Below are 11,743 nucleotides of genomic sequence, written 5' to 3' on the forward strand. Positions count from 1 at the left end.
CACCTAATGTCACGACACCAATGATCCGTGATAATAGACCAATACCTATTGCAGCGGCATAACTTATCCGTGGCAATAGAGTACTGACTAATAATTATGATGAAATTGAACCTATTGCAACGGATGAAGCTAATTAATACAATGATAGGAGTACGTATCTACTACAACGGATTGATCAATATTTTTTTTTGTTGGGATGAGATGGTAATATAATATATGTATAATTAGTCAGTACAAATTAAAATATGCTAACATAAAAAAATTAAAGTATCATTTATATATAATAATTATAATGCGAAATATGTACATTATTGCCCTTAAAGGGAAAAGTTACAAAATCAAATTTCACTAATTAAATTAATTGAGAAAACTACAACGACTACGATCTTTGAGAGGCAAGCGACCAACATCAGCAGGTGAACAGCAGCAGTAGAGACCAGCAACACAGCAAGTTGTCCCAACATCAACAAGCTCAGCAGAACGGCATCAGCAGCCAGAACCAAGCATGCACGGCACCAGGCAGAAAGCAGCACAGTAGCTGACAGTGCAGAACAACAGGAGTAAAAGGAACAATAGCAGCATTAACCAGCCAAAACCAGAACAAGACAGCAACGAAAACTAGGTAACAAACTAGAAGCAAACAGGGAAAAGCAAGTCCAAACCAGGATGCCTTTTTCAACCCTACAACAGCTCAGAACAGCAGAGACAGGCAGAAAAAACAACAACAACTAGGCAGCCCAATAGAACCTACATGACAGTAGCCTGCACCTAACAGCCCCACATACAACCAAACAGAGACCAGCAAGCAGCTAGCAGGACTGTCAATAGTATAAACAACACCCAGCAGCTCACAGATAGCAACATAGAACAACATAAGCCAACAAGCCTACAACCTGCATATATCAAAGAAACCCAAAAACCTTATAAAAACACAATCCAATTTCAAGAATTCAGAATCAAAAAAGAAGATAAACATCCATCATTCCTCTTTTCTCATATATAATTCAATGAAAAAAAAAGAAGTAAAAAAATACCCGGAGGATGTAGTGGCTACAACAAACAATAAAGTCAAGATCAATAATAGAGGATAATTATTCACATGTTGCTAGATGTTGATGCTTTGAGATCTTTTAGGTCTGCTTTGTTCATTCATGTTTATGTTCTTTATACATATATATTAATTCAGAACTATTCTGCATTACTTTTCCATATTCTGTTAAGATTTTCACATTTTCCTTCGCTGATTTTTCAGCTTCTGTAAATGTGATACTTTCCATGGTGGGTTTGATTGCAGCATAGAAGTAGTACCGAGATCTGGTAGGAACCAAGCAGACATATAATTTCCCTTTTAATTTGTTTTGTATTGTCTTTTATCATCTTTTCCTGTTAAAAAACCAACTTGAATAGAATGCAGAGCAGAAGCTTCAGATTTTATTTTTGGTAGTATCAAATGCAGCAGCTTTACTTCCTCCAATTGGTGCCCTCTGGAAGAAAGTAAGGCCTTAAATATGTAACTGTGAAAATTGAAGACTTCCTACATTCATAGTTTACTTATATTATACGCTTTAGAGCCCTTCATAATCTAATCACATCATGCTCTGTATCCAAGCTAGGGGATCATGTCAGACTAGCCTGGAAACTCTATATTAACTCTAATTCTATTCTGAGGATGCCCTTTTTTGCATTTAATGAATTGATTTAATGGTTGGATATACAGAAATATTCAGTTCAGTGGGAGGATTTAATAGTTAACTGCTACTTCAAAGGGAAAGTCCAAAAACAATATTGATTTGCAGTTGTGCACCATATTTCTAGCCGGTTTATGATCTCTTGTGCAAGAGAAATTTATAACTTTTGCAATAGGTCGAATGTAGATGTCAAAGTTTCCCTACCTTCAAGAGTGTATCTAATATTCTCAAGATTTTTGTGTGCGTTATCGTTGCTCTAAGTGTCTGCCCATCTCTTTAGATAAGGGCCACACTGGCAGACCTCAGTATGCAAACTTGAGATACTTATGTTCAGAGATATTATAGGAGATGGCAGCAAGGAAGAGAGCTAAAAAAAATAAAAATTGGTCTGATTCAAATGAAAGTAAATGAAGAATTAAGGGCAAAGGCAAACAGAGGTTTTACCTCATAGAGATGTGCTAAGCGGAGTAGTACATATTTATCTTTCAATTCCTGCAAAGTTAAGCATTCATCAGTTAGACAAGTCTTGAAAGGCAAGCTTGAAAACACACGTACTTTCCTTAGAGATCCTAGGAGCTGCTTTTCAGAATCATTTTCAAAACAAGATGTTGCTTAGCCAGAATCGTAATGAATTAACAAGTACCTGAAGGGTTATCAAGGCAACATTAAGAGGTAAGCTGTAGTTTGAATCATAATGAATTAAATCATAATGAATTACGCCTTGTCGATAAACTCAATAATTAGAAAATAACCGCATTCTCCAATATCATTATCTTATGGGGCACCCCTAATACTCCCACTGCTATAATTCTCTTGGCCAAACCCAAGTTCCGCTCTTTGACAACCTTGGGGGTTAAGATCCACATATTGTACATGAGCTCATAATTCTCCTTGAATCAAATATCTCATCTTTATTTCGGCTCTAACATTACATATAAATCATTAAGCTGAAAACATTCGCTAAAATATACTACAGGAGCTAAATAACTTAATAATAACAACATAAAAAAGTAAATTATCCACATTAGCTTCAAATTTAAGCTCCAAGCAGAAAAAATAAATAATAAATCGGTAATACTAGTAGAAAAAACTGACTCTAACAAGAATTTTGTACTGAAGAGGGTGTGGAAGCTTGCAGCCGGCAAAAAGGACATTTGGGTCTCTATGCAATTGCCTATACCATGTCAAAAAAATCAATCAACAAAATCGATCAAATTAGGGTTTATGAAATTAGCAATTGGGAAAATAATTAATTACATGCGGAGGATGTTGCCAATGGTGTGGTCTTCTCTCTCAATGGTAAAAGAGGCAGCATTGATGATCTTCGTATCTCTCTCATACGAAACCCTAAAACAAAAAACAGCAATTATCAAATTAATAACAAATAAATAAATTGTGATTATTACTGAAAAAACAAAGTGGGAAAAGATAAAGATTGAGATAATTACTTCTTGACGCCTTCAGGAACGACGAATCTCTCATATCGATCAGGAGCATTCATCTTTCTCTCTCTTCTCTGATGCTAACAAAGAACTGTGTTCAACTCTGTTCTAAAATTCGACTTATTTTCAATAATTTTTAATCAACCTTGTACGTTTATCCTATACCGTCCCTTAAATAAAATTACAGTCAATACACTTTTTTTTCGACAAGGCTTAGCTAGAATCATAATGAATTAAATCATTTTCATCTTCAAGTGTCATGTTCTCGTACAGAATTTCTATCAAGACCCCAATCCCATTGCACCCCATTCCCCAAACACATAGTTCAACTTTTCCAAATTGTAATATACCAATAAGTAGTAACCATGCTCATTTCCAAAGTATCAATATACTATTTTGCTCTATCGCGCCAAAAAGAAACGCAACGCCCTTAACCAATTCCAACATGAATCGTCTATAAGCACCAGTTACTAGACATTATAACACCAACTATAGTAATCTACTGTCATTACCTATACCATAACATTTGTATTACCATAACCAACAAAACAACCAAAAGCACACTTATTTGCAAGTTTAAAATTAACTAATTTTCCAATAATCAAACCAAATACTAACAATATGATAAAAAATTTATAACAAAATCTACTAAAAATCAGAAATTAAAGATAAAAGAAGGAACCTGGCAAGAACATAAAGGCGAGAATCCCAAATGAAAGAAATTAACCTGACAGTTCTCGAGGAATTAAATGTTTTACAAACGAAAGAAATAGAGGTAGAAATACAATAGAAATAGAGATTATACCTGACTCCATTGTTGAGCTACCAAGCGACCAAGAACACCAGGTCCAACAATTAGCAAATCACTCTCACCAACTACCATGGACGATGATGATGTTCCTTATTAACATTAAATTGTCAATTGATTGAAACTTTTTAAGTGTATAATTGTTGAAATTGGAACAATAATTCAAAAGGGAGAGAAATTAGCGAGAAAAAGGAAAAATAAGAGATATAGATAGAAGGCTTACTCAAAGATCAGGGCACGAAGCTGGAGTTTGAGCGACGTTAGCTCAGCAACACTCCACCACCGCCATCAATTACAAATCAAAACTCACCATCGTTGCTTTCCACCACCGCCAACAGTTACAAGTCGAAACCTTAGAAATCGAAAAAAATCAAATTTTTGAATGAATTTTTTCGTGATTTTCACCTCAAAATCGGCCTCAGAATTTTTGTTTTACGTTGCTTATTTATGTGAGATGATGATGGGGAAACTAGAGAATTGGGGGAAATTAAGAAAATGGAGGATTGGGGGATATTGAAGAAATGGAGAAATATGGTTAGAATGGATACTGTGAGAATGAGTGGAGAAAATGGGTGAGAAAAGTAAAAACGTGTTTGTTCAAAATTTTGGTGAAAAAATTAGAGGGAACAATGCGCGCTTCAACCTAGCTAAAATTTTCATGATACAACACTACCGTTGCATTAGCTTTCATTTTTGTTAAAATATCTAGGCTATTGCAACGGTTCTTTAAAGCCGTGGCAATAGCTCTACCTCTAAGAGCATTAGTTTTAACTCCGTGGAAATAGCCCACTCTATTGCAACGGCAATAAAAATACCGTTGCAATAGGCTATCTATTGCCACGGCATTTGGATAAGGCGTTGCAATAGCTCATTTTTTGGCGTTGTATTTGATCGAAAATGTAGTAGTGGGACTAAGTGTACCAATTTACGCTAATCAAACTAGTAGGAAGGATGTGATATAGAGAGAGGAAAAACTAAAACACTACTTAAAGCAATAAAAAATAACTAGGGAAAGGGGAATCCAATTACATTAATAACTTCAACAACAAATTACAATTAAGATGATCATGATCTCAATAAGTAATAATCAACACACTCAACTCACTTCCACGCAATTAAGCATATTAATTATCCTACTAAGCTAATTCACTCTCGGGCAACCAGCCTAGAATAGGTATAGAAGAATCTAGACTCTCAATCAACTCACTTCCGCACAATTGATTGAAAGCACAATTAGAAACCTTGAATCAATTAGCTAAAAAGAATCTAAGCAATGAAAACATCATCCACACACAATAATCAAGAATCAATTGCATACTAATCACAATCAATCATTCAATTCATCAACATAACATTAATCCATCTCCCTAGAACAAAATCTAAGCAATCATAATGAAGAAAAACATGCAAAACAAGGTAAAACAAGAATTAAAGCAAGAATCAAACAACTAATCTAATTATCTAATCTAATCAACAAAAAATTAAGCAGAAACAAGAATTAAAGAAATCAATAAAGGTGAGAGAAAGCGAGAAATGCTCATTGAATAATTGAGAAGAGAATGCACATAATTACTTCTTCAAGCTCTCAATTCTCCATTGAAATCCCTAGCTTTCTCTCTCTAAAACTACTCCTAAACTAGAGAGAGAAACTCCTAATCTAAGCGTAATCGTCATTAGAGGGGAGAGAAAATGTAAAACTCTGCCCAAAAAGTCCCCTTACAAAATAGGGTCAACCCCTATTTATAATACAAGAAGAAAAAGGTGAAAAATCGAAAATTAAATGCGAAGAAAACCTAAAAAACCGCGCCCGAGCACCACACGGCCACGCCCACGGTGGTTGCAATCGCGCCATCTCCTTGGCATCTACAGGAACAAAGTAAAAATCTAGACAATAAAGTACCGCACCCACGGTGAACAAAGCCGCACCCGCTGTGGCTTAGGGTTGTCGCGCTTCGGCAGGTTTGCAGCGCCACGGCAAGCACCATTGTGTCACGGTAGGTCTATCGCACCACGACAAGCACCACCGTGTCACTGCAGGTGCTACTTGCTCTTGCTTGGTGCCTGTGTTGTGCGGAGGTATGCTCGGGCACCGGTTCTAGCCCTAAGCGCTGCAAATGCTCAACATCTTAGCTTCGTCTTTGCTTCAAATATTCTTCTATTGAATTATTTCAGCCTTCTCTAGCGTCATCAACATCGAGAAAAGTGCCAAGTACCTACACAAATAGACCAAGAGAGAAAAGAGTGAAGGATCACATAAAAAAGCACGCAAATAAAGCTAGAAACCGAGCAATAGGCGCATTATTCATAACTAAGGCCTAAAAACATAAACTAAGACATTATTAACTTTAACAAGGCTAAAAGGACTAGAAATAACCAAGATAGACCAAAATAAACCTAACTAAGAGAGAAAACCACCCAAAAATGTGTTATAAATGACATTATTCCCCCACGCTTAACTCTTGCTCGTCCTTGAGCATGATTAAAACAAAAGACAGAAGGATAATGATTTATTCAAGCAAGACTAGCACACTAAAGAAGATGAGAATGTACAATAACACACTCTCGTAGGAATCACGGTCAATTTTAGCAACTAAAGACAAGCCCTTTAAACCCCTAGATTGCCCTAGAGGACGAGTATGTTCTTTTGAGGGTTTCCCAAGAGGTTAACCCACAACTCTCACAAACCAAATAAACAAGGCAAAGCATGAAAAAGAAAATAAAAAAAAAAGAAAGAAAACAAATGCTCATGAATGGACTTTGCAAATGAACTAATACAAATGAATACCAAACTTTCTAAATAAGTAAAGGGTGTTAGGTTTTGCGGTGTCCGACACTGTGCGGAAACAAAAGCTGATAACCTGATCGCATGCATAATAATTACAACATAAACAAAATCATGCAAATAAACAAAAACACAAGAGAAGAGAGAGAATACAGAGATAGAATACTCACTCTAGAAGCGTGCTTCGCTTAATCGATGACCTTGGACTTGAAAGCTTCAAGTTCTGCAAGTGCGAAAACCTCTAACAGCTCACACCCACGTACAACATGGCCTCCTTGTTCCACAAGCCACCAAACTCATCAATCATAATAAGATAAAACTGGTGAATATTCTTGGGCAATAAGGAATGGCTGGTCAAGGCCTTCGTGACTTCGGTTGGGCCAGCCTCCACGCACCGCAAGCCCACCGTTAGCTAGCTAGGCTTCTATGCGCTGCTGGGTGGCTTGCTGCAAGCCCAACGGCCTTTCCCGCAAGCACCAGCAAGCCTCGCTAGTTAGTGGGCTGCTGCGTGTTCCAAGCAGGCCATGCGAGTGCAAACATGCGACTATTAGGTTTTGTAGTGTCCGACAATACGCGGAATGAAACCCTCCTAAGACCCGCACACTAAGTAATGTAACTAAATATGCAATCACATAATTAAACAACTAGATAAATAAGGAGAAAAGACAATCTTACCCTAGACGAGTGCTTCGCTCGCTTACGAGCTCTTACATGAAAGCACTACCTTCGCAAGTGCTTAAACCTCCAATTGCTCGCACCCTCAACTCGACCCGAGCGGTCTCTACCCCGAAGGTTAGTCGGGGCAAGACCAAAGAAAAACTAGAGTATTACGAACTAAAAGGTTTTCTCACTAATAATGAGATGCCTTATTGAGTTCAACTCAAGTGCTTTTTTCCAAACCCAAAACATGGGTATTTATAGGGAAAGGAGCCTTGATTTCCCATTCCCCATCAATGTGGGAGAATTACATTTTTGCTCAATTTATTTTAATCCAATACAAATTAAATTGCAAATCAATCAACAAGCTCCAAGTGGCATATGGTGGGCAAGGGTAGGTGAGGACGATTTAGGGGGGGACCTAAACCCCTCGCTCCTCAACCAATCCCCAAGAACCAGTCCCCACCAATAATTGTGAGCTGGCCTCCAACGCACAACTGACAAGCTGCCCACCTTAACAGCCAAGGCTGCTCAGCTGGCGCCTAGCACCAAGGCTGGGCTGGTTGGCCAGCTCGCACCCGTATGCGCGAAGCACGCAAGCCACACATGCAATGCAGGCTGCAACTGCTACGTGTGTTGTGCGCTGTGCTAACGAGGCCTAACGGCTGCTTGCTTGTGGATGGTGATGCAATGCTAGCAAGCACGCACAGCCACAACACACAGACGCATAGCACACTCGATATCCAACGTCTTTGTTCGTAATACTATATTGACTTATCTAATGCTTCGGATTGATTCGTCGTCTTGCATCAATTACTCAATTTGTTGTGACCCGAAGGGTTTAGCCAAATTAAGCTGTAATATTAATTATACATTAATATTACTGATCGAAGGTGGCCTTTACCTAGGCAATCCGATCACTTGACCTTACTGAAGAATTAGCTATCTGATAATTCTAAATCCTCTATTGGAATAATACACTTGTTGGAAGGACACCATTCCTTTCAATCTTCCACTTGTCCTTCCGGACAAGTGTGCAATTAGTGTATAGCTCATTTCCTATGTCACATAATGTCTCTTCATGAACTGTAAGGTAAGATTCTTCGTCATCCTTATTACGTCCAGAAGTGTTTCTTGATTTTCGAGTTCGACGGTTAATAAGAAAATGATTTCTAAAATCCATCTGAGCACGGCAATGCATTTTCAAAGTGATGCTCTTCTAGAGGCCTTGTAAACAACAAAGACATGTTCCCTATTTTTAATAGGTGGACATTCCTAGTCTTGTATTGTTAGCTTCCCTTACTAAGAAGACCTAGTCACCCGAGTAATGCTGTTATAATTGAAAGGAATGGTGTCCTTCCAACAAGTGTATTATTCCGATAGAGGGTTCAGAATTATTACAGAGCTAATTCTTCAGTAAGGTCAAGTGATCGGAATGCCTAGGTGGAGGCCGCTTCCGATCAGTAATATCGAGGTACAATTGATATTACAGCTTAATCTTAACTGAACCCTTCGGGTAGAACCCAATCGAATCTCCGATCCGAGACGTCGAATTAATCCGAAAGGATTTAATGAGTCGACAGAGTTTTACGAATACAGACATCAGAAATCGAGCATAGGCCGTCGAGACCGAGCGTCGCAAAATCACAATCGACAAGTATGAGCGTAGCCATAGCTAGGCTAGGCTAGCTCATCATAGTCACTAGGCGCGCCATGGCAGCCCTAGCATGATGGCTAGGCACCATGGCTGGCCATCGCCAGCACCAGGCGCGCCAGCACAGACCTAGCATCATGCCTAGGCGCTGTCGCAGCCCTAGCATGATGCTAGGCGCCATCGCAAGCCAGCAAGCCCATCGCAGGCCTATGCGCATCACTAGGCGCGCCATGCGTGGCCTAGGATGGCTAGGCGCCATCGCAGCCCAGGCAGCATCACTAGGCGCACCATGCGTGCCCTAGGATGACCTGATGCCATAGCAGCCCTAGCATAGTGTTGGGCGCATGGAAGGGCCACACGCACCAAGCACAGCTAGTGCTAGGCACTGGCGCATGCGGGGTGCGTGGTGCCTGGGCGAGGCATATGCATGCATGATGCACAGTGCCGGGCTGATGCGTGTGGCTATGCGAGAGTGTGTGTGCGAGGGGCTATCAGGCTAGCAAGCAACGTCAAGCCAAGCATGCATGGCTTGCTAGCAGCACGCATGCTAGGCACTGTGTGCGAGAAAGATGCGTGGTGCGCATGGTGTGGGAGTGCGGTGCGTGGCAAGAGGCCAGCATGCGTGGCTCGCTAGCAGCACGCATGCTGGGCCATGCGAGCAGCGACGATGCGAGGGATGCTTGCAGCAGCGCCAGCACGCACCAGCGCCAGCGCTAGCACGCACCAGCCAGCACCAGCGCCAGCACGCACCAGCGAGCATCAGCGATGCTGCTGGGCTTGTGCTAGCATGCTGGGCTAGCTGGCAGCTGGGCAGCAGGCTAGGGTGAGGCGGTTTATGAGAAGAGTGGGGACCAAGGCTTTGGGAAGGCCTTGGGGAGCAAGGCATTGGTCCCCCTACCTCTCCATGGCCCTCACCTAACACTCTCTCCCTCCTTGACACTTGTCGAATTGTGATTGCATTTGTTAATTGATTTATTTTAGAAATAAATTAATTGACAAATAAAACATTCTCCCACATTGGTTGGGGAATGAGAATCAAGGGATCATTTCCCTATAAATACCAAGCTTGGTATTGGGATTTGATATAACCTTGAGTGGAATTAAAAAGGCAACTCTTGAAAAGAGTAAACCTTTGATTCGTAAAACAAATAGTTATTTTGTCCGGGTCTTGACTAACCTTCAAGACTTAGGACGCTCGGGTCGGGTCGAGGGTACAATCCGTCGGAGATCTCGTCTTTTCGAGATTTTGAAGTAAGAGCTCCTTGGGAGCGAAGCACACGTCAAAGGTATAATTCTTGTCCTTAATCTTGTTTGATTAAGTTTATGCTTGTTTAATTGCTTTATTTAAGGGGCGGGTCTTGGTGGGATTCCTTCCGCGTAGTGTCGGGTCACTACGAAACCCTACAATAATCCTCATTAACGGAAGACGTTTGACAACATCAAAACGGACTGGTACTCAAACAAGAGAACTTACAATACTCATGGTCGAGGAAAAAGGTTCCGACAGCTATAATGAGAAATATACTTATGACGATTTTAAATCTTTTAAAGTATTCTCATAGGTCGATCCGGTCTAGTTCTAAACCAATACCTGTGCAAATGATTTATGAAAATCATGTCCTCGTAGCATAAGCAACAGTGCTATAATAATACTACACACTAATCTCAAGTGGTCATTAATCGTCCATCATTTAAATGACCTTTGATTAGGGATAATTTTCGATTGAAATATTCAAGGTTCACTTAACAGGTGTTTCTTATCCAAGACATGGTCTTGATACCCTATTTTGAATATTCTCATAAATCGAATGGACCCATTATTTAAATCTAAACCACAATTAAATAGAAATGGAGTAATAATAAATTTGCAGAAATTTTAATTGCTTCAAAACTGAATGGTTCAACATAGTGTTTTACATTAAAACCTAAAATTTAATTAAAACACATAACAGAGAAATCAAAGCCAATCTCTAATGTGCGTAATTCTCATTACCTCAATGTGCTTGTTGTGCTTCACTTGAGGCAAAGGTTTAATGAGTGGATCGGCTACATTGTCATCCGTTCCAATCTTACAAATTTTGATTTAACCCTTGGACTTCCATTCCTTTGTCATTTGAAATTTCCTCAAGAATAGCTCAATTGTTATCACAATAGAGATCTATCAGACCCTTGATGGAGGGTACAACATCAAGTTCAGCAATGAACTTACGAATCCAAACTGTCTCCTTAGCTGCTTCTAAAGCTGCCAACTATTCGGCTTTAGTTGTAGAATCTACAGTGGGGGCTTTGCTTAGCACTCTTCCAACTAAACACTCCTCCATTTAGGCAGAATATGTACTGTTTCGGGGTTTTTTTATGTGTCCTGCGGGAGAGTTACAATTCCGAAAATGCCCTTCACCGCCTGTACCTGCAAAACCACGAAGTCTCCGGTTGGTCGGAGCTCCGCCTCCGACGAACAAGTCAGTTACGTACAGGAGGAAAAGAGTGTAAAATAGTGAAGTTACTTCTCACGTAATGGGAGAATTCTGCAATTAATATTGCTCGATTTTGGTGTAAGAGTGTATTGAATGTCTTGTATTGAATTCAATGGTATTGAATGAATTCCCATTAATGAGGATCTCCCCACTATTTATAGTGGGGAGCCTTGGTTCCCCATTTAGGGCTCATGGGACACGTGTCAGCAAGGGATTGGAGCCCTGGTGACCAATGGCT

The 11,743-nt window shown here is 39.9% G+C and overlaps 1 protein-coding gene across 5 annotated transcripts; it reads right to left on the bottom strand.

The window, feature by feature from the left end:
* Window positions 1-240: 240 nt before the first annotated feature.
* LOC110706187 (DNA-directed RNA polymerases II, IV and V subunit 11-like) lies at window positions 241-3,548 on the bottom strand. 5 transcript variants are annotated; one of them, XR_002508264.1, is made up of 6 exons: window positions 3,137-3,544; window positions 2,946-3,035; window positions 2,784-2,862; window positions 2,133-2,180; window positions 752-893; window positions 241-538 (listed from the first exon to the last, which is right to left on the bottom strand). XR_002508264.1 is itself a non-coding variant. In XM_021884086.1 (5 exons), exons 1-5 carry the CDS (start codon window positions 3,187-3,189, stop codon window positions 849-851), a joined length of 309 nt encoding a protein of 102 aa, XP_021739778.1. In that variant the 5' UTR covers window positions 3,190-3,545; the 3' UTR covers window positions 242-848. The 5 variants fall into 5 exon arrangements, 4 of the variants coding, with proteins under 4 accessions (XP_021739778.1, XP_021739777.1, XP_021739776.1 ...); XM_021884086.1 differs by having other exon boundaries at window positions 242-893; window positions 2,790-2,862; window positions 3,137-3,545; XM_021884085.1 differs by having other exon boundaries at window positions 242-893; window positions 3,137-3,543.
* Window positions 3,549-11,743: the final 8,195 nt, after the last annotated feature.

Source organism: Chenopodium quinoa, unplaced genomic scaffold (genome assembly GCF_001683475.1).
Source record: "Chenopodium quinoa cultivar QQ74 unplaced genomic scaffold, ASM168347v1, whole genome shotgun sequence".
In the NCBI taxonomy this organism is placed as follows: Eukaryota; Viridiplantae; Streptophyta; class Magnoliopsida; order Caryophyllales; family Amaranthaceae; genus Chenopodium; species Chenopodium quinoa.

What these genes read in the sequence shown, in the direction of transcription:
- LOC110706187 (XM_021884083.1), bottom strand. Translation starts at nt 3,189, where the DNA reads ATGAATGCTCCTGATCGATATGAGAGATTCGTCGTTCCTGAAGGCGTC. An exon ending in GTTCCTGAAGGCGTCAAGAA is followed by an intron (nt 3,036 to 3,136) that starts GTAATTATCTCA and finishes TTTTTGTTTTAG; the next exon opens with GGTTTCGTATGAGAGAGATA. An exon ending in ATTGGCAACATCCTCCGCAT is followed by an intron (nt 2,863 to 2,945) that starts GTAATTAATTAT and finishes GACATGGTATAG; the next exon opens with GCAATTGCATAGAGACCCAA.